General features: G+C 48.9%; 3 protein-coding genes across 4 annotated transcripts in view; 2 read left to right on the plus strand and 1 right to left on the minus strand.

Annotated features, from left to right (window-relative positions):
* The window catches only part of SCRN2 (secernin 2), a 142094-nt gene that overhangs the window by 36523 nt on the left and 82686 nt on the right, over window positions 1–22885 (plus strand). The window lies entirely within an intron of this gene.
* Window positions 1–22885, plus strand: part of MRPL10 (mitochondrial ribosomal protein L10) — a 142327-nt gene that overhangs the window by 23005 nt on the left and 96437 nt on the right. The gene's annotated exons all lie outside the window — the stretch shown is intronic.
* Window positions 12082–22885, minus strand: part of SP2 (Sp2 transcription factor) — a 276227-nt gene continuing 265423 nt past the window's right edge. For both annotated transcript variants that reach the window (XM_050762649.1, XM_050762650.1), the window contains exons 5-8: window positions 18441–18753; window positions 15939–16113; window positions 15492–15685; window positions 12082–13316 (exon numbers count right to left, since the gene is read on the minus strand). In XM_050762649.1, coding sequence (XP_050618606.1) covers window positions 13216–13316; window positions 15492–15685; window positions 15939–16113; window positions 18441–18753 — 783 coding nt within the window. In that variant the 3' untranslated portion in view covers window positions 12082–13215. The remainder of the gene's footprint in view (window positions 13317–15491; window positions 15686–15938; window positions 16114–18440; window positions 18754–22885) is intronic.

Raw genomic sequence — 22885 nt, forward strand, 5'->3', positions numbered from 1 at the left:
CCTTGGGTCGAGACCTCTCTGTAGCCCTGCTTTCCACCAGCATCAGGAAGGGGAACTGCAAGAGCCATCTAGGCAGGCACCCAGGACTGTGCCAGGTAAGGGGAACTTCCTGGCCTGGCCAGGTGTCTGCATTACAGCTGAGCTTCATGAAGCCCTACATTAGATACCTGTCATCCTTTATGTGTACATAGCTTGAGCCAGATAGAATCTGGAAGACAATTTTGCTGCAAAATAATAATACATGTCTCAAAACTTAATGATATTGGTCTATGGATTCTCCACTGGTTGAATTTTTTTGTGCTGCCGTCATTTTGCTCCATCAGCATAATTGAGAGGAAGCTGACTAGATTTACTTTCCTGTTGAAGTTATCTTTCTTTCTTTCTTTCTTTTTTTTTTTTTTTGAGACAGAGTCTTGCTGTGTCGCCCACGCTGGAGTGCAGTGGTGTGATCTTGGCTCACTGCAAGCTCTGTCTCCCAGGTTCAGGCCATTCTCCTGCCTCAGCCTCCCGAGTAGCTAGGACTACAGGCGCCTGCCACCACGCCCGGCTAATTTTTTGTATTTTTAGTAGAGACGCGGTTTCACCATGTTAGCCAGGATGGTCTCAATCTCCTGACCTCGTGATCCACCCGCCTCAGCCTCCCAAAGTGCTGGGATTACAAGCGTGAGCCACCACAGCCAGACGAAGTTGTCTTTTTTTTTTTTTTTTTTTTTTTGAGACGGAGTCTCGCTCTGTCGCCCAGACTGGAGTGCAGTGGCCGGATCTCAGCTCACTGCAAGCTCCGCCTCCCGGGTTCACGCCATTCTCCTGCCTCAGCCTCCCTAGTAGCTGGGACTACTACAGGCGCCCGCCACCTCGCCCGGCTAGTTTTTTGTATTTTTTAGTAGAGACGGGGTTTCACCGTATTAGCCAGGATGGTCTCGATCTCCTGACCTTGTGATCCGCCCATCTCGGCCTCCCAAAGTGCTGGGATTACAGGCTTGAGCCACCGCGCCCGGCCGAAGTTGTCTTTCTATACAAGAACATTGCTGTACTCCCGCCCTCTTAAGCCCCTGCAGTTAAACCTGTGTAAGCAGAGTAATGAGTGCACTTCAACTCAGGATGGGTTTTGTTCATGGGTTTTTTTTGTTGTTGTTGTTTGTTTGTTTGTTTTTTGAGACAGAGCCTCCCTCTGTCATTCAGGCTGGAGTGCAGTGGTGTGATCTCGGCTCATTGCAACCTCTGCCTCCCGGGTTCAAGCCATTCTCCTGCCTCAATCTCCCAAGTAGCTGGGATTACAGGCGTGTGCCACCACACCTGGCTAATTTTTTGTAATTTTAGTAGTACAGATGGGGTTTCGCCATGTTGGCCAGGCTGGTGTGGAACTCCTGACCTCAAGTGATCCACCTACCTTGTCCTCCCAAAGTGCTGGGATTACAGACGTGAGCCACCATGCCCGGCCATGGGGTTTTTCTTCACATTCTTTTAGTACTCCTGGGCTGCCGCTACCCTGGACCTGGATTCTAGGACACCAAGACTAAGCTCATCCATGTACTTAAAAGCCAACAGCTCATTGTAATGGAGGTAGATGTATATTTATGTATTAATTCAGTAGACATTTGCTAAAGACTTCCTTTGGACCGTGCACTGAACCAAGTCTGAGAATATTAAGATGAAGATGACAACCTGGGCTTGTAGTCTATAGGGGGAGGCAGATTTGTGAGCTTAAGAGTTGTTGCGGATTTTTTTTTTTTTTTTTTTTTGAGACAGAGTCTCACCCTGTCACCCAGGCTGGAGTGCAGTGCCACGATCTTGGCTTACTGCAACCTCTGTCTCCTGGGTTCAAGTGATTCTCCTGCCTCAGCCTCCCGAGATATTTTAACAGGTGTTTCTGTACAGTAAAGAGGAGCAGAAAGAAGAGGATCAAACAGTCAGGAAAGGCTTTGTAAAGGGAGTGGACATTTGATGTCTTAATAAGTAAGTTTTTGCTAGATGGGACAATGGAACAGGCGTCCCAGCAAGAGGGAACATTGTGAGTAAAGGCATGGTGCACTCGGGGGAACCTGGAGACATGTAATACTGCTGGAGCAAAGGTGATGAGTAAACAAGCTGAACGAGCAGGCAGGGCTACGTGCTCCTTGCTGAAGAGTCATCATGCAGGTGCTGAGGGCCAGGCTTTTAGACACAATGATTCTGATATTTTATCCTGTGATTTTTTTTTTTTTTGAGACGGAGTCTCGCTCTGTCGCCCAGGCTGGAGTGCAGTGGCCGGATCTCAGCTCACTGCAAGCTCCGCCTCCCGGGTTCGGGCCATTCTCCTGTCTCAGCCTCCTGAGTAGCTGGGACTACAGGCGCCCGCCACCTTGCCCGGCTAGTTTTTTTTTGTATTTTTTAGTAGAGACGGGGTTTCACCGTGTTAGCCAGGATGGTCTCGATCTCCTGACCTAGTGATCCGCCCGTCTCGGCCTCCCAAAGTGCTGGGATTACAGGCTTGAGCCACCGCGCCCGGCCTATCCTGTGATATTTTTTAGCCTATGAATCAGTGTCTAGTTCCTGCTTTTTAAAGACCAGATGGGGAGAAAAAAAGTGCTAGATTCTGACAGCATCTCCTTCCCCTGGCCATTAGCAAAGAAGTGGCAGTTGATTGCTTTTTTGTATTTTTTCCCTTTGTCTTAAAGATAATAAGTAGACTTGTGTTACGCTTTTCTACTTAGTTGGATTTGGTTTCTGGATCACAAAGCAGCCCTGCAGTGCACAACCAGAAGGGAAACAAGCCTACTAGCTGTTTTTGCTACTGATGCAACCACCAGCAGGGACTTTCTGAGTGGGAGAAAGGAATTATTTTACTGTTCCAGTCTTCTCTTGAGAAAGTCTTAAATGAATAGAAAATACATAGCGACATTTTTATTGTACAGAGAGGCACACTGGTTTCTCAGGATGAAACAAAAAAGTCTGCATGGCTGGGTGTGGTGGCTCACGCCTGTAACGCCAGCACTTTGGGAGGCCGAGGTAGGTGGATCACTTGAGGTCAGGAGTTTGAGACCAGGCTGGCCAACATGGTGAAACCCTGTCTGCACTAAAAATACAAAAATTAGCCAGGCGTGGTGGCGGGCACCTGTAATCTCAGCTACCCAGGAGGCTGAGGCACAAGGATGGCTTGAACCCGGGAGGCAGAGGTTGCAGTGAGCTGAGATCGTGCCACTGCACTCCAGCATGGTCAACAGAGCAAGACTGAGTCTCAAAAGAAAAAAAAATCTGCATGTGGGTTTGGGGACGGTGCCTTGCCTGTTTTCTTCTAATGCTTTTCCTTTTTTTTGAGATGGAGTATCACTCTGTTGCCCAGGCTGGAGTGCAGTGGTGCAACCTGGGCTCACTGCAACCTCCGCCTCCCGGGTTCAAGCAATTCTCCTTTCTCAGCCTCCTGAGTAGCTGGGATTACAGGTGGCCGCCACCACGCCTGGCTAATTTTTTGCATTTTTAGTAGAGACAGGGTTTCATCATGTTGGCCAGGCTGGTTTCGAACTCCTGGCCTCAAGTGATCCACCCTCCTTGGCCTCCCAAAGTGCTGGGATTATAGGCCTGAGCCACCATGCCCAGCCATGTTTACTTACTTTTTTTTTTTTTTTTTTTTTTTTTTTCTGAGACGGAGTCTCCCTCTGTCACCCAGGCTGGAGTGCAGTGGCCGGATCTCAGCTCACTGCAAGCTCCGCCTCCCGGGTTTACGCCATTCTCCTGCCTCAGCCTCCCGAGTAGCTGGGACTACAGGCACCCGCCACCTCGCCTGGCTAGTTTTTTGTATTTTTTTTAGTAAAGACGGGGTTTCACCGTGTTAGCCAGGATGGTCTCGATCTCCTGACCTCGTGATCCACCTGTCTCGGCCTCCCAAAGTCCTAGGATTACAGGCTTGAGCCACCGCACCTGGCCAATGTTTACTTTCTTAAACCACCTTTTTTTCTAATTATCTAACTAACTTATGTATTTCAGTTTTACTTTAGTGATTGGATTTGTGTTTTGGAACCTGGCTCTGGTGACCAAGTGGGTGATGAGCAAGGGAGGGTCAGGCTGGTGGCAGGGATAGGTTGGGAGAAGCTGCGGTGTTGTCCAAGTGGAAGGTGGGGGCAGGATCCTGATGCATGAGTATGGGGTAGGGCTTATGAAAAGGACGGATCCATTCACCAGGGCTGGCTTTAGGTGACACGGGTGGTGCTGTTCATTGAAGTGGGGCATGTTGGAGGAGGAGGTTTGGGGGAAAGGTGAATTCCTTAGCAACATTTTGAGTGTGAGGGTTGATGGGACACCCACATTTGGCCAGGTTGGATAATGGAGTCTGGAGCTTAGTGGGGAGATCAGGGCTGATGATACTGGTTTAGGTAGCATGAGCCTCGAGGTGGCACTTAGAGCCGTGAGGGAGGATGAGAATGTCTGAGAAGGAAAGAGGGCCTGGGAGAGTTAGGGAGGGTGGTAGGGAAAGGGAGAGTCAAGGAGGAGTGGTAATGATGCTGGTGAAATATAGCGTCCAGCTTTCTTTTTACAATTTTTTATTTTTTTATTTTTTGAGATGGAGTTTTTTTCTTGTCACCTAGGCTGGAGTGGCACGATCTCAGCCCACTGCAACTTCCACCTCCTGGGTTCAAGCAGTTCTTCTGTCCCAGCCTCCCGAGTAGCTGGGATTACAGGCACGCACCACCACACTGGGATAATTTTTGTATTTTTAGTAGAGATGGGGTTTCACCATGTTGGCCAGGCTGGTCTCAAACTCCTGACCTCAGGTGATCCGCCTGCCTCAGCCTCCCAGAGTGCTGAGATTACAGGTGTGTGCCACCTGCCTGGCCAGTGTCCAGCTTTCTAAGAGGTGAGAGGAAGAAGGCTGATAGCAGAGCAAGGGGTGTGCTGGAGGGCCTGAAGCTCAGGAATTCTTGGGCTCAGCCTTGGGGTGAACTCAGCTTGGGGCCCCAAGGGTAGCAACACCAGGACTTACAGAAGGGTGTGTGCTTGATGCTCTGCCAGCAGATGCCTGAGCCCTGAGTAGATTTATCAGAGGCCCAAAGGTGGTGAGTCCTCAGAGGCTTGGGGCAAGATCAGAGGAGGCTGAACCTTACCAGTGTCCTGCCCATGGTGCTTGTGGCTAACCCCCTACACGATCCTTGCATGTGCTTATAGATGGCTTCCCAAATCCATTGTGTGTGGATGGTATTCCCTGTTAAAATGGGAGCTCCTTGCCGAGAGGGACCACATCTCTTAACTTTCTCTGGCTCCTTCTCACAATCCTAGCCCACAAGGTGTGCTCAAAAAATGCTAATCTGTAATGTTTATGCATAAACCACTTTTGTTAAGCTTTTCAGTATGATGGGTGTTAGGTGTGGTGAGTGGGGCATGGAACTTTTTTGCACCTGGTGGGAGCAGGGCTGAGTGTGTTTTTTTGTTTTTTGTTTTTCTTTTCTTTCTTTCTTTCTTTCTTTCTTTCTTTCTTTCTTTCTTTCTTTCTTTCTTTCTTTCTTTCTTTCTTTCTTTCTTTCTTTCTTTCTTTCTGTCTCTCTCTCTCTCTCTCTCTCTCTCTCTCTCTCTCTCTTTCTTTCTTTCTTTCTTTCTTTCTTTTTTTTTTTTTTTTTTTTTTTTTTTGAGACAGGGTCTTACTCTGTTTCCCAGGCTGGAATGCAGTGGCACACTCATAGCTCACTGCAGCCTTGACCTCCTGGGCTCAAGAGATCCTCCCACCTCAGCCTCCTAAGTAGCTGCGACTGTAGGCACACACCACCATGCCTGGCTAATTTTTTTATTTTTGTAGAGGGGTCTCACTATGTTGCCCCTGGTCTCAAACCGCTGGGCTCAAGCAGTCCTCCTGCCTCAGCCTCCCAAAGTGCTGAGATTATAGGCATGAGCCGCTGTCCCCGTCCACAAGTGTGTTTGTTGACTGGAGGGATGGTGAGCTTCAAAGGCCAAGTGAATTAAATCAGTTTCAGTCCCCAGACTACCTGTCTTGGTAATTATGGTGTGGGCCACAGGCAGTAAGTGAGGAGGCCTGGTGGTGGGTTTTCAGGCAGCCCCAAAGGACATGGCCTAGCGGCTTCCTAGTTTCCTTTGAGAAATCCTGCTTGGTCCCTGCATTTGGCTTGCCCTGTGGTCAGTTCTTATTTTCTTTTGCCCAAGGTCCCTATGAGCAGGTATTTGACCCTGTTCTCCAGGCCCTGAGTCACTACCATAGTCCACCATGGTTTGCTTCATTTTTTTTACCCACAGCCCTGTTCATTATTCCATCCTCCCAAGCTCACTTCCTGCCTCTTCTACTCCGTGAGGACCCCTTCACCTAGGAAACCCAATTGCCACCTGTCCTGAGATTACCGCAGTTCCTTCAGTGACTCACCCCAGCCCAAAGACCTTGGTTGAATTACAAGTGTTCTCTGTCCCAAGGCAGCATCTCATCCTGAGTTAGGTTCCTCGGCATCTGTGTTCTATCAGCCATGAGCCCCTGAGGGGTCTGGGGACCTGAGATGGTGCAAGTGGCAAGGGGCAGAATGAAGGTGGGGCCATAGCTGGCAAACTCTGTCTAACAGGTGCCCACACCTCTCATAATCTCCAGAATCTCAGGGTTCTAGTCACCATAGTATGTGCTATCCACTCTGATTCTGATGCTGCTTGGGTGATCTTGTTCCATTTGCTTCATTTTTTACGTCTCTATTCCAGGTCTTCCATTCCAATTTGTTAAAGTAATTTTAGACTTACGAAAAAGTTACCAATGTAGTTCAGAGATTTCCCATACACCCTTCACCTACCTTCCCCAAATATTAAGATCTTACTACCATAGCACAATTGTCTACATCAAGAAATTAACATTGGCACACCACTATTAATTAAACTACAGAGGCCGGGCATGGTGGCTCCTGCCTGTCATCCCAACACTTTGGGAGGCCTAGGTGAGCAGATCCTTGAGCTCAAGAGTTTGAGACCAGCCTGGGCAACATAGGGAGACTCCAACTCTACCAAAAAAATAAAAAATAAAAAAGCAAACTTGGGCTTTTTTGAGTTTCACCCCTTTTTCTCCCACTCATGTCCTTTTTCTGTTCCAGGACCCCACCTTGCATTTAGCAGTCCTGTCCCCTTAGTTTCCCATCCGTAACAGTTCTCAGTCTTTCGGCTGCTTCGTCCAGGTCTCCCCAACTGAAGAACGGGTGTGGTATGGGGAAATGGGTCCGCTCACTTTGGAAATGATGTGGCAGCTTGTTTTTGGAGACAGGACAAGAGATAGGGTTGGTCTTGGGGAGGGTGAGTTTTCCTTAGGGCAGTGTGCACTAGGAAACTTCTGCCATACTCCCTTTTGCCTGGGGTAAAGGACGATGCTGCTAAGAAGTTGTATCTGTGTGCGTGACCACAGCCCACTTTCTCACCATGAGCTGGGGAGCCCAGGGTGTCCCCCCGAGGACTCCCAGTTATCACAGTTCTATTAAACTTTGGGCCTGTCTCCCTAAAAGCTCCCTGGCATCGGGTGGGTGGCCCTGCTGTGCTGAGTAAGACCACCTGCCTGTGGGAGGACAGTGTAGAAGACACACGCCTCATGGGACCCTGGTGTGGGCATTGCTGTAGGGGGTGGATCTAGCCCCCTCTGACTCTGCAGAGGGGTCTGTGTCCAGTCGACATCATGGCCGAGCTCTTCTAGGACTGGAAATTAGGAAGAGACTGAGACAATGTCAAGATTAATGACTGGGGACCAGGCCCTTTTACTGTACTGCAGGACAGCAGTGGACCTAAGGTAGAGCTGACCCCAAACTCAGGGGTGTACGTCACGCAACTGCAGTCTGCAGAGCTGTCACAGGTATCACCTGAAAAGCCCAGGCTGATGACACAATGGAAGCTCCACTACTTCTCCTGGGGGTCTGCGGCCTGTTCTTTCACTAACACATTCTTGCTGACACTGCCACCATGAAAAGCTGTTTGCCTGCCCACTGGAGGGGTCAGTGCTGGTCTAAGGTCCTCTAGGAAGAAAGGTCAGTGTGTTGGGGGCCTGGTGCAGGAGAGGAACTGAGAACCCTGTTCACCCCTTACAGGCAAGGAAAGCAGCAGAAGCAACAGGCACTTGAGCCTTTGGACACTGAGGCCAGTGGTCTAACCCCTAGGGGCTGTCCCACTTGCTTTGGGCAGTTGCCTCCTTCCACTTTGATAATCTCTTGGGCAGTAGGTTAAACTGTTTGGGGAGCTGGGCGCAGTGGCTCACGCCTGTAATCCTAGTGCTTCGGGAGGCCGAGGCAGGCACGTCACCTGAGGTCAGGAGTTCAAGAGCAGCCTGGCCAACATAGTGAAACCTCGTCTCTACTAAAAATACAAAAAATGAGGCTGGGCATGGTGGCTCACGCCTATAATCCTAGCACTTTGGAGGCCGAGGTGGGCAGATCACTTGAGGTCAGGAGTTTGAAACCAGCCTGGTGAACATGGTGAAACCTTGTCTCTATAAAAAAAAAAAAAAAAAAAAAAAAAAAAAAAAAAGGCTGGGCACGGTGGTGGACATCTGTAATCCCAGCTACTTGGGAGGCTGGGAACAGGAAAATTACATGAACCCAGGAGGCAGAGGTTGCTGTGAGCTGAGATCGCGCCATCACACTCCAGCCTGGGCAACAGAGCAAGACCCTGTCTCAAAACAAACAAACAAAAAATGTTTTGGCCATTGTGATCCTGTAATTTGGGGAAGGGAAGACTGAGAGGTAGGAGGTTGTCGGGGTAGAGAGGATGTCACTGGCCAGGGAAGAGGGGATGGATGATGCAGAAGTCAAAAACTGGTAGCTTGAGGGCTGAAACTGGTCCTGCTGTATTTTTAAACAATCGAGCCAACATTGGAAGATCAGATTCCACCCCAAACTCCACATTTCTGGCTTCTCTTACAAAAATCACAAGAGTTGGCATTCTCACACAGCACCAACTGGCCGAAGCAGAGTAGGGGCACCCCCTGTAGTGGGGGGTGGATGTCCCAGTTTTGCAGTCACACACTCCAACATTTGCCCTAAGCAGAGGGTCACTGACATTGACCACAGTACTTGCTTTGTTTTCCTTATGGTTGAAAACAGTTTCCCTCCTGGTCTCTGAGGTACTGGGGTTGCAGTGGGCCTGTGTTTAATTAAGGTACATGCAGGAGTCTATTTTGAAGCTGAAGAGGAAGAGGGGGGTTGAATAGCAGTAGGGCTTGAGGTGAAGCCCAGGAAGAAGAGAGAATAGCCGTGGGGATTAAGGTGAAGCCCATGCTGACTAGGAGGGCTCTGAAACACAGGTGGAGGGAGGAAGGCGAGGGGTCCCAGACCACTGCTCAGGAAGGTTCTAGTGATGAAGGAGCCAAGATCAGACCAGGTCTTAGGAGGCAGAGAAGATGCCTTCATTTTTATTCAGAATTGAAATAACCAACAGCTTAACTTCTTTGGCCCAATTTCTGGGTGTGGAAACTTTAAGGGGCAACCTTAAAGGGATCTCAGGTTTGGGCAGTGGTTCTCAAATGGAGAACCCGAACACCCCATTCTCTGCACTCAGACCAGGACAGCTTGCATCCATTCGCTTAGGGCTCCTACACACCCACCCTGGGCTTGGGGCTAGGTCTGAACCCTTCTCTTGCTCCATCCTGTCTTCCTCAAAATATGTCATATGTGGCGGGCTGTAACTTCAGCACTGTCATCAGACAAGCATGGGGCCTCAAAAGGGTACTGGAAAGATTATTATTTTCTTTTTTTTTTTTTTGAGACAGAGTCTTGCTCTGTCACCCAGGCTGGAGTGCAGTGGCACAATCTCGGCTCACTGCAACCTCTGCCTCCTGGGTTCAAGCAATTCTCCTGCCTGCCTCAGCCTCCCGAGTAGCTGGGACTACAGGCATGCGCCACCATGCCCGGCTAATTATTATATTTTTTAGTAGAGACAGGGTTTTGCTATGTTGGCCAGGCTGGTTTTGAACTCCTGACCTCAAGTGATCCACCTGCCTCGGCCTCCCAAAGTGCTGGGATTACAGGCATGAGCCACCGTGCCCGGCCAGAAAGATGATTGTGAAAATGGACTGGGTGGTTTGAAGGAAGGGCAAGGATGACCCATTTGCTGGTTTGGTTAAAGGAAAAAAAAATGAAGTATATATAATGTCTGAATTTGCCTTTGGGAGGGAAATCCTGCCCAGTCCCCCTTTCTTCCAGGCATGGAATCCTGGTCTCTGGGATAATGAGCGCAATGTCAAGTCTCAGCTGGACAGACAGGAGGGGCATGAGGGATAGGCTTTGGTGGACATGACGCTGGGGATGGTAGAGGACAGAGAAGGAACCACACATGAGGGACCCCCACCCTTGAGCTGCACCCAGATTTTCATCAAGGGCCCATCAGGATCAGGTGTCTGTGGGAGCCTCTTGCCCAGAGTGAGCTTAGACCACATCACACCTTCAACAGTTCCCCTGCAACTCTCAAATAATGGATAGGTTAAAGCCTGAGGAGGGTTAATTTGCCCACAAGTCTTTCTGTGCTTTCCTCGTGCCATCACTCAGCTAGGCAGAATACATTCTCTCGCTCTTAACTCAGCCATCTCAAGGGAGGCAGAGATGATCAGATATAACTTTTGAACCCCCATCTCACTGGAGAAGGCAAATCCTACACGGGACATGCTCGTCCTGCCCAGCTGGGGGCTGGCATCTTCATTTCCAAATGATGCTGGGAAGTCAGGTCAGTTTCTGTACTGGAAGCATAAAGCACATGGCTTGGAATCAGCTCCCAGGAAAGGATCATTCTTTGTGCCTGAGAGCAAAGCCAAGGGAAACATGTGGCAGAAAGAGGTCACTTTGTTAATATTCCCCTTCTCTCCACCAATCCCCTTATTCAGAACACAGCAAGGCAGTTTTCTAGTCATCCAGTCTACCCATGAGGAATAAATACACCTCATGTCCCCCTGCTGCCAGTGCAGTGATGAGATGCAGGGCTGAGGGGCTGAGGAAGACGCTTCTGTGTCAAGGTAGATTCCGCTGGTGGTCTAGTATTGCCCAAATGGCTTCAGTAGGGATAGGAAAGGCCCCCTGCTTGTTAACAAAGAAGAGGTGAAGGGCAGAGAACTTGGATCTATCTGAGATCCGTGGGCTTTTTACTTTTTCAGCCATTTGAGGGTTGACTGGCTCTAAGGAAAAGCTGTTTGCTGGCAGACACAGGTGGCTGGTGACAAAGGGAACAGAGCAGGGGAATGGATAGCTCAAAACGAGCCTCACCACTCCTGAACAGAACAGCAATCCCAGCTGTGTCCTTCGAGGGTGAGTGAAAGCACATGCTGTCCTCTACATGCTCGAGGCGGACTTGCCTGTCTCTTCAGGCCGGATGCTCTTCGGGGCCCTGTGGGGCTTAAACACATGTACTGAGCTAGCTCCAATCTTAATCTGCACAACATCGCAACCCCTGAGTTCCTATTAGCTCTGCAAAACAAAGCAAAACAGATCCCCACCAAAATTTCAGATTTGCAGCATCTGCTAAAACCAAAAGGCACAATCAACTTGTCGTCCTCTCTGGGTTACTGGGCAGGGATATAGAAGGAACCAGAATCTGTGGCCAGAGTCCTCTCTCGGGTAGAGCTGGGCTCCAGGCCCCTCTAGCTGCCAGGCCCTCCCAGGAACCTGCCTGGCCCTTCACTTTGGGAAGGGACCTTGGCCCTTGGGGAAATGCATTTTTGCCAGACTGTAGCCTTTTGGAGGGGACTGAGCCAAGGCCCCACTGGCTCTCCTCTCTAAGCCTCTTGCTAATGGGCTCTGAGGCCAATGCCTTCCTCCAGGGGTTGGGGAGGTGGGTGGAGGAGTTAACTTGCTGGCTGAGGTCACTGCTGTGACTTGGCTCTTTGTATCTGATTTGTGTACAGGCAAAACTGGCTTACAGAAGAAAAAGGCAGGAACACCTGCACTGGGCCCTGGCCCTTGGAGGTGCTCTGGGGGCTCGTGCCAGTGTCGTGAGGTACATGTGGCTGCGGCCCCTTTTGGGCACGTGGCCTGGGTTTGCTGAGGGTCAGGAGGGTAAGGTCCTACCTTGATCCCAGTGTGGATCGCTCTGAGAGACCACAGCTCCCTCCTCTGGAGTCTCCTCTCCGAGCTCTCCAAGGGAAAAGACAAAGGAAGCCGAACTGCCAAGTTGAAGATTTTGCCTCAGGCAACTAAATTTATTAGCAAGAAAAAATTTTTGTCAGCCCAGCGCTGACCAACAAAGTACGTTAATAAAGGATAACAAATCTGTCACTTAATTCATAAAACATACCTCAAGCAGTTACAACTAAAAATAAAGTTGGATTTTTGTTTAATTTAAAAGCCTCAAAAATAACAAGCAATATGTTTTTAAACATGTAGTAGACACAATTGTCTATTATACAATATACACTGTACACAAGTAGAGCTTGGGCCGGGCAGGGGTGAGGTGAAGGGAGAGGGAAGAGGTGCAGGATGGGCAGGTGCTGTTATCTGAATCCAGATTTGAGTTTAAATGCTGTGTCATTTAGAAAAGGGAATTGCTAGAGTGAGAAAAAAATTCATATGCTCATCATTGCCCCCAACCCTCAACTGAAAGCAGGCATTGGGGAGGTGAATAACAAGGAAAGGAAGAAGGGAGCAATTAAATAAAACTTCTTTAAAGCACACACAGTACACAGTGTTCATCATCTGAAGTAGAGAGTATAAGGCAACGTTCTCCATAGAAAAAGAGGGGGATCAGGAGGAGTCGGTGGGTGTCTTTACTTTTTAAACAGAGCTGGAATGTGCTGGAGGAGAGGTTGTGGCGGGGCTGGGCACATGGAGTGGAGGTGGCCCCGAGTCTCTCCAGAGGTGGGTGCCAAGCCCCAGGGCGTCCACAGTGGCCGGCAGGGCCAGGGAGGTGCAGGAGAGTGGGCATGGCACGATGCGACTCCGGCAGTGTTGGGAGCGGGGATTGGGGTGGGGGGTGGGGGCTCACTTTGCTCCTCGACGGAGTGAAATGCATGTTTTTCCTTTGGAAATAAGGGTTCCCACGCGTCCTGGTTTAGAACGTCTCATTGGGCACGGCCAGTGTCCACAGTCTGGGCAGGCCGGGAGCTCGTGGTGAGGGGAAGGGCCAAGGCGGAGCCAAGGGGCTTCAGAAGGAGGACAGGGAGCAGAGCCCCTTCCTGTGGGGACAGTTGCAGAACAGGAGTGGGGCTGAGGGCAGGCCCAGGGCAGCCACAGGGCTCCTTTCCACCAGGGGCCCAGGGAGGACACAGGCGGGGGATTGCATCTTCAGGGCCTCCCTCCGCAGTTGGCCTTACAAGTTCTTCGTGACCAGGTGGGTCTTGTAATGCTTGGTGAGGTGGTCACTCCTCATGAAGCGCTTCTGACACTGGGCGCACTCGAAGCGTTTGTCCCCTGGGAAGAGGAGATGCCCATCACCCACATACCCTGGGCACAGACCCTGTCTCTGCCCAAAAAGGTGGGGTGTGTGTGAGGGGCACCCAAACAAGCTGACGTAGCCTTGTCACCACATTCTGCCCACCTCCTGCTCTCACATTTGCTCCCTGGTGCCTACTCATCTAAATCTTTTTTTTTTTTTTTTTTGAGATGGAGTCTCACTCTGTTGGCCAGGCTGGCATGCAGTGGTACAATCTCCGTTCACTGCAACCTCCACCTCCCAGGTCAAGCAATTCTCCTGCCTCAGCCTCTCAAGTAGTTGGGACTACAGATGCCCGCCACTGCGCCCAGCTAATTTTTGTATTTTTGTAGAGATAGGGTTTCACCATGTTGGCCAGGCTGGTCCTGAACTCCTGACCTCAAGTGATCCGCCCACCTTGGCCTCCCAAAGTGCTGGGATTATAGGCATGAGCCACCACGCTTGGCCCCCTACTCATCTAAATCTTTTTATCAATTCTCATTTCTCTCTGCCCCCATTTGACCTCTGCAGTCTATTTTGTTCCCATTCCTTGTCCCTGGAGCCCCTGCACCTAAGAGTCTTCCGTGCAGGGTTGTCCGCCTGCTTTCTTCTTTTGTCTCTCTGACTTTGAACCTGGATCAGCATCCTCCCCATCGCAGGAAAATCCCACTCCACCCTGACCCTGCCAGCCCTGAGCACTCACTTAGTTGGAACCATGTTGACCCCAACTGCTTTCCTGTGGAGTGCTGGCTCCTCTGCCTTTTGGGGAGTAGGACCTGTCTCACCACACTGGCCGGGAGCTGGAGCTCTGGGTCAAGCTTCCCTCAGCCCTCTAGCCCCAGGACAGGTGTCTGCTCACTGCAGGCATTCACTATAGCAGTGTTTGCCAAAGTGTGTGTGTGGACCACTGTGGATACCCAGGACAATTTCAGGTGGCAGATGTATGAACTTTTTTTTTTTAAGAGATGGGCTCTCGCTATATTGCCCTGGCTGATCAAACTCCTGGGCTCAAGTGATCACCTGCCTCAGCCTCCCAAAGTGCTAGGATTACAGGTGTGAGCCACTGTGCCCAGCCTGGATCAATATTTTTAATAGTTTTGCATTGATTTGCTAGTACCTAAAACTATAACTGTGATATCTCACTTTGGGAGGTAGAAGAGGGAGGATCAGCTGAGCCCAGAAGTTTGAGACCAGCCTGAGCAACACAGTAAGACCCTGTCTCTACAAAAATTTTAAAATTAGCCAGGTGTGGTGGTGCACGCCTGTAGTCCTAGCTACTCAGGAGGCTGAGGTGGGAGAATTGCTTGAGCCCAGGAGTTCAAGACTGCAGTGAGCCAAGATTGTGCTACTGCACTCCAGCCTGGGTGACAGAGTGAGACCCTGTCTCAAAAAAAAAAAAAAAGAAAGAAAAAAAGCTGTGGCAGGGCCTGGGTTTGAACCTGGCTGCACCAGTCACTAGCTGTGTGACTGGGCCACTTCTCCATGCCTCAGTAAAATAGGCATCAACAGGCCGGTGCAATGGCTCATGTGTGTATTCCTAGCACTTTGGGTGGCTGAGGTGGGTGGATCACCTGAGGTCAGGGGTTCGAGACCAGCCTGGACAACATCGTGAAACCCCGTCTATACTGAAAATACAAAAATTAGCTGGGCATGGTGGTGGGTGCCTGTAGTCTCAGCTACTTGAGAAGCTGAGGCAGGAGAATTGCTTGAACCTGGGGGGCGGAGGCTGCAGTGAGCCAAGATCATATCACTTCACTCCAGCCTGGGCAAAAGAATGAAACTCCATCTCAAAAAAAAAAAAAAAGGCATAAACATAAACAAAGTATCCTCCCATAAAGTCCTTACCAGGATCAACTGAGGTAATCAGTAAAGTGCTTAGTACTGTGCCTGGCACACCATGTCAGTGTTTGTTAAATAACTATGCTGACATGGCAAAAGTCATCAGGTTGTGTCATGCAACGACAACTATTCCTTTCCTATTACTTGGAGAAACAACAGTGATAACGGAATGGCTTGAAAATAATTTCCTATGTCGTCCCTGGACAGTCTGTAGCTCTTGCTCAGTGTGGCAGTTCCAGGAGTGTCAATGTTGCTAAAGCCGGTAGAGTGGGGGTGGAGGGACAGGCAGGAAGTTGACCTGTGTGGTTGAAGGGTCCCGAAGGCAGGGGGCTGACCTGTGTGGGTGCGAGCATGCCGCTGGAGCTCGTCACTCCGTGTGAACCTCTTCCCACAGAAGAACCAGTTGCAGACAAAGGGCCGCTCGCCAGTGTGCAGGCGCACGTGGGCACGCAGCAAGGACGTCTTACGGAACGTCTTGCCACAGTCGGGGATGTGGCACACGTGCTTCTTCTTGCCCTGCTCTCCAGACCTGAGAATTGGGGTGAGGGTAGAGTGGACGGAATAGGAAGAGGAGAGAAAAAAGGTAGAGGATGGGGCAGGAACAGGATGCAGTGAGGATGTGGGGTCAGGTCAGAGAGCACAAGGAGGCAAGGGGCAAGGTGGCACAGAGCTGCCAGCTCCTCCCTGCCTGATCTGTGCCAGTTGCAGCTCTGGACAACTGTTCAGGAGGAGCTTGGGGAACACAGGCCAGCCTTGTGGCTTGGCCCCTCTCCTTGAATTACCTCTTCTCCCCATCCTTGCAGTTGGGACATGTGCAGGCCATGCGGCGCCGCTTCTCCCCAGGCTGGGTCTCTCCGGCCAGGGCTTGTTCCATTTGCAGCTGGATCTGGGTGGGGCTCAGCCCACTGATGGTCAGGTTGTTCCCAGAAACATTCTGCACTGTCAGCTGCTGCTGCCCTGTGGGGACAAAGAGGGCAGAGTTCAGGGCGAGGAAGCCTGAAACCTCGAGTCAACCCTTCTGCCCTTCTGCACATGACAAAGATGATAATCATAGCAGCTATTTTTGAGAGCCTGCTATACGGTGGATACCGTTTTAGGGACCTTGTATGTATTCACTCATTTAATCTTCATGACCCTATAAAATAGGTACTATCAGCACTTTACAGATGAAGAAACTGAGGCTCAATAACATAGCAAGATCACACAGCTAGTAAGTGGTAGAACACAGATCTGAACCCAGGAAGCCCATTTCAAAGTCGGTGCCCTGAACCACTGTACTATGTAGGCAGAATTTGCTTCAAAATATTGCCCACATGATTTCAGTTGGGAAGGGACTTGTCTTAAGACATTTCTTCCTGAATCTCCTCCAACCTTAGGCCCTTGTGAGATACCAACTCTGCTTTTAGGAAAGTCTCCAGGAATTTCTGTTAAAAAGACAGAGGTCAAGCCGGGCGCGGTGGCTCAAGCCTGTAATCCCAGCACTTTGGGAGGCTGAGACGGGCGGATCACAAGGTCAGGAGATCGAGACCATCCTGGCTAACACGGTGAAACCCCGTCTCTACTAAAAAATACAAAAAGCTAGCCGAGCGAGGTGGCGGGCGCCTGTAGTCCCAGCTACTCGGGAGGCTGAGGCAGGAGAATGGCGTGAACCCGGGAGGCGGAGCTTGCAGTGAGCTGAGATCCGGCCACTGCACTCCAGCCCGGGTGACAGAGCGAGACTCCGTCTCAAAAAAAAAAAAAAAAAAAAAAAAAAAAGAATAAAAGAAAAAAAAAAGACAGAGGTCACAGGCTAGGTACAGTGGCTCATACCTGTAATCTCAGCACTCTGGCAGGCAGGACAATTGCTTGGGCCCAGGAGTTCAAGACCAGCCTGGGCAACATAGGGAGACCCCCACCTGTACAAAAAACTAAAAAATTGGCTGGGCATGGTGCTACATGCCTGTATTCCCAGCTACTCAGGAAGCAGAAGTAGGAGGACTGCTTGAGCCCAGGAGGCTGAGGCTGCACTGAGCCATGATCTTGCCACTGCACTTCAGCAAGGATGATAGAGCGAGGCCCTGAGGCCATGTCTTTAAAACACACACACACACACACACACACACAAAAGAGGACACAGTTCTATGGGCTTTGGGAAAAATCAGATGCTCTAGGATGCCTTATCCTCTTGGGGGTCACCTCAAGAGGGAAAAGCAAATGTGTTAAAGTGCTAAAAATTCATTAAGGATGGGCTGGGTATGGTGGCTCGCGCCTGTAATCCCAGCACTTTGGGTGGCTGAGGTGGATGGATCACAAGGTCAGGAGTTCAAGACCAGCCTGGCCAAGATGGTGAAACCCCGTCTCTACTAAGAATACAAAAATTAGGGCCGGGCACGGTGGCTCAAGCCTGTAATCCCAGCACTTTGGGAGGCCGAGACGGGCGGATCACGAGGTCAGGAGATTGAGACCATCGTGGCGAACACAGTGAAACCCCGTCTCTACTAAAAAATACAAAAAACTAGCCGGGCGCGGTGGCGGGCGCCTGTAGTCCCAGCTACTCGGGAGTCTGAGGCAGGAGAATGGCATGAACCCGGGAGGCGGAGCTTGCAGTGAGCTGAGATCCGGCCACTGCACTCCAGCCTGGGCGACAGAGCGAGACTCCATCTCAAAAAAAAAAAAAAAAAAAAAAAGAATACAAAAATTAGTGGGGCATGGTGGTGGGCGCCTATAATCCCAGCTACTCGGGAGGCTGAGGCACAGATCACGCCACTGCACTCCAGCCTGGGCAACGGAGCGAGACTCCGTCTCAAAAAAAAAAAAAAAAAAAAAAAAAATCATTAAGGATGAAGAGAAATTCAGAGAGCTCCCCCTACATAAGGAGCCATTTTTGCTAGGTTGCTCCAATTTTTCCTCTGGTTATTTGCAAGGCTGGTTTCACAGCATAAATCTCACCACTGAACTGAAGTGCAGCACAAACTGTTCCGACTGCCAGGGCCTCCCTTTTCTTCCAACCTTAACTCAAAGCTTTCTCCTCCAAGAAGCCGTTTTTGCGTTTGGATGTTAGTTGGAAAGTTTTCCGAGTACATCTGTCTTCTCTGTTTTCAGCTGTCAGATGGGGACATGTGCCTTAAACTATCTCTGAGTGCTATCGTAAGGACTAGGTGAGAAGCTGCAGGTGGACGTACCCTTAAGCTATGATGGACAGCATCCTCACTATTGTTACTGGAAATCCCGGGGCCAGCCCATAGTTTCCACCTGCTAGGAGCAGGTACCACTGCCAACACCCTGGCCACAGGGGCCATCCTCACCGCCTGTGTTGGTGATAGTGACAGGCACGCCCTGGACCTGGACACCATTGATGTTGATGGTCTGCATTGCCTGGGCAGCTGCCGCCAACTGGGCTGCATTCAGGCTGATGATGCTCCCGGCGGGGGCAATCTTTGGCAGGGGACGCTCTTTTCGGAGAATTGCAGCTGAGTGCTTTTTGCTGGTCCCACTCAGATGGGGAGCACGGGATGCAGGGCTGCTACAGGTGGTGTTAGAGGTGGCTGCAGCTGTTGCTGGGGGGCTGTCCTGGACAAGGACTGTCTGCACCTCACCGGAAGGCGTGCGGATGTAGACCTGGGAGGGGCCAGAGGAAAAAAAGTCAGTGACCGGAAAAGACTGGGTTCCTGGGGCTTTCAAATGTCCCTGCCCAAGTGAGAACTGGGGGCGCCTGACAGCTAAAAGTCTCTTCAATTCACCCAAACCTACATTTATACACAGCTAATGCTCAACAAAGGGCTGCTGGCATCCTATACTATGCTGGCGAATGTTGACTATTGATTTGAAATCAAACGTTGAATTTACTTAGCATGGAAAAAGATAATTGCCAAGAATCAGAATTGGAGATTTAGAAGGCAGTGCACTGTGAATGACCATCAACCAAATGACACAGGTTCACTTTAGTTTTTAAGAGCCACATATTACAGCCCACGAATTCCAGGTTATAGTGAGCTATGATCCCTCTACTGCACTTAGCTTGGGTGACAGAGCAAGATGCTGTCTCAAAAAAAAAAAGTTTCTGGTCTTTGTAATCAGAAGAAGAAGAAGAAAAAAGAGCTACATATTAATGAAAAACAACTTTTCTCCAATTCAGATTGGAGAAAAATAAAATATGCTCATTGTTGGTGAGAGAGCAGAAAACAGGCACTTACTCATATATTAGGCGTGGAAGTATGATGTGGGCTAACCTTGCTGGAAGGAAATTTGGGAATATGTATCAAAAACCTTAAAAATATGCATGTTAGAGGCTGAGTGGGACAAGGAGGGCATTTGTAGCGGGGAGGAGGGTGTCCGTGGTGGGTAGGGAATGGTGGTGGCAGGCTAAGGAGGGTGTCCCTATGGGAAAGCTAATGACTGTGGGAGACTGGCTGCATACCTAGGACTTATCCAGAAAGGAAGTATGTTAAGGATAATAGGAGTGAGGGCTCTCACTGTCACAGAAGGGAGTTATGGAAAGGGAGAAGGCTAGACGGAAGGCTGTGGTGCTAGATGGGAATTAGAGACATTGGTGGAAACTCATGGGTTTCAATATATACAGACAAAGAAATACAGATTCAAATGTGTGTATATGTGTATGTGTATATATTTGTGTGTGTCCTTATATAAGTTTATCTACATCTATCCATGTAGGCATTGCTTCGGTACGTCTGTTTATACATACTTCCTAGCTGTGTCCATTGAGAAGGGCTAGGACCAGCCATGCCCAGTAGCAATGAGCTTACCTAGCACCCAGGCCTTAGCTTGTAACTCACATGCTCCACTTAAAGGAATCCAGGCTCCTTGGAGAAATAGCTGATTCCAGGGTTGGGGCAGGGAAGGTACAAGAAAAGCTTGGAACACTTGTACTAGAAAGTAAAGGAATGCTTACAGAATGGTGGGGACTTGAAAAGATACAAGCCAGCTTAAAGGGGAACCCACTGGCCAAATCTAGGTCAATGAAAACATCGAAATAATCTTTACGGATTATAACCCAGTGAAAAAAACAGGAATCTGGCCAGGTGCGGTAGCTCATGCCTATAATCCCAGCACTGTGGGAGGCAGAGGCAGGCAGATCACTTGAGGTCAGTGGTTTGATACCAGCCTGGTCAACTTGGTGAAACCCTGTCTCTACTGAAAATGCAAAAAAAAAAAAAAAAATTAGGTGGGAGTGATGGCGCACGCCTGTAATTCCAGCTACTGGAGAGGCTGAGGCAAGAGAAGTGCTTGAACCCGGGAGGTGGAGGTTGCAGTGAGTTGAGATTGTGCCACTGCACTCCAGCCTGGGTGACAAGAGTGAGACTCCATCTCAAAACACAAAAAAAGCAGCAATCTGTGAGTCCATAATGACATAAATAAATAAATGAGGAGGAAGAGGATGACAGAATTAAAAGAGGCTATCACATCCTTCAATGAGAGAAACCAGGAATCTGAGAAGAAATGGTTGACCCTAAGGCTGAGGTTGGGAAAATGTAAGGAATGAAGTTCAGAGACATGCTACAACAGGATGAACCTTGAAACATTATGCTAAGAGAAAGAAGCCAGTCACCAGACACATGCTACAACATGGATGAACCTTGAAAACATTACAAATAGACTAGTAGTTGCCAGGGGCTGCTGCAGGAGGAGGAAATAAATGGGGAGTGATGGCTAAAGGGAGTTTCTTTTTGGGGTGATGAAAATGTTCTAAAATTATATAGAGGTAATGGCTGCACAACTCTGTGAATATACTAAAAATCACTGAATTGTATACTTTAAAAGGGTGAGTTTCATAGTATATGAATGTCTCAATAAAGCTGATTTTATTTAAAAAAAAAAAAAAAGAATGAGAGCCTGTTAAAGGGATATAAGAGCCGACCTGAAGGCCGGGTGTGGTGGCTCGTGCCTGTAATCCCAGCACTTTGGGAGGCCAAGGCGGATGGATCACGAGGTCAGGAGTTCAAGACCAGCCTGGCCAAGATGGTAAAATCCCGTCTCTATTAAAAAAATACAAAAATTGGCCGGGTGTGGTGGCTCACGCCTGTAATCCCAGCACTTTGTGAGGCTGAGGTGGGCGGATCACGAAGTCACCATCCTGGCTAACATGGTGAAACCGTGTCTCTACTAAAAATACAAAAAACCATCTGGGCGTGGTGGCACTCGCCTGTAGTCTCAGCTACTCGAGAGGCTGAAGCAGGAGAACTGCTTGAACCCAGGAGGCAGAAGTTTCAGTGAGCTGAGATGGCGCCACTGCACTCCAGCCTGGATGACAGAGCAAGACTCAAAAAAATAAAATAAAATAAAATAAAAAAAATGAGGAAGTGTTTCAGATCAAAAGAGGCTAAGGAGACAACTAAACGTAATGTGTAATACTGGATCAGATCCTTTTGCCACAAAGGAATTAGTGGGGCAAGTGGTGAAAACAGAGTGGGGTCTTGGAATTAGTAGTGTGTTTCATTGCTAATTTTCTGGGTTTGACAATTGTATTGTGGTAATGTAGAATGTCCTTGTGTGTAGGAATTAAAGCATTCAGAAGTGACAATCATGGTGGCATGGAGGATCATGGTGGCAATTTACACTCAAATGAGTCAAAAGGAAAAAAGTTCTTTGTAAAAAAAAAATCCTGCTGTGATTTTGATTGGGGTTATTTTTAATTCCTGGATTATTTATGACTGTGCTTCTTCTCACTTAAACACTAATAAACATCTCATCTCTTAAATTTTTTTTTTTTTTTTAATAGAGACAGGGTCTCTGTCACCCAGGCTAAAATGCAGTGGAATGATCATAGTTCACTGCAGCCTCAAACCCACGGGTTCAAGTGATCCTCCCACCTCAGCCTCCCAAATAGCTGGGATTACAGATGTGCACCACCACGCCTCACTAATTTTTTAATTTTTTGTAGAGATGGGGTCTTGCTATCTTTCCCAGGCTGGTCTTGAATTCCTGGGTTCAAGCGATCTCTAGCCTCAGCCTCCCAAAGTGCTGGGATTACAGGCATAAACCACCTCACTTGGCCCATTTCTTAGTAAATATGCAAATCTCATTCCCAGTTTTCTGATATGTGCCTCTTTTTCAAATCACTGATATTTTTTGTCTGATTTTGTGTGTATATGTGCGTATGCATGCATGCGTATGTGTATTTGCATCTGAAGGTTCAGCAAGCTTTTTTTATAAAGGGCCAGAGAGTAAATATTTTAGGCTTTGTGGGGCATATTGTCTCTGCTTCTTAACTCTGCTACTACTGTTGTGCAAGGGCAACACAAATGGACGTGTCTGCACTCCAGTTAAACTTTTTTTACAAAAACAGGTGGCTGGGCTAGATTTGGCTTGAAAGTTGGTCACAGACTGCAAACCTCTAATATAGAATACAAATTTTTAAAAAATGTATGTGTCCTTGACCCACTTTTAGGGATTTATTTAGCTATAAGATTGGAAACAGCTTAGATATATACAGTTAACAAGGTATCAGTTGTATAATAATCCGCATGTTGGGATGCTATAAAGCTGTGTAGTATGAAAAAATAATGCTGTAGCTAAATCTTTCTGCATATGCATCATTATTTCCTTAGGGAAGACCTGGGATTAAGTCCTGTCCCATCAACCTCAAGATATGGAACCTCATGGAAGGGAGGGAGGCAATGCCGAGGATGTGCTCCTGAGCAGGTGCCACAATTCTTCACCCGTCAGGTAGGTCTGATCATGGGAATTCACAGATACTGTGATAAACGACTTATAAAAAAATCACCTGGCAACA

Source organism: Macaca thibetana, chromosome 16, assembly GCF_024542745.1.
Source record: "Macaca thibetana thibetana isolate TM-01 chromosome 16, ASM2454274v1, whole genome shotgun sequence".
In the NCBI taxonomy this organism is placed as follows: Eukaryota; Metazoa; Chordata; class Mammalia; order Primates; family Cercopithecidae; genus Macaca; species Macaca thibetana.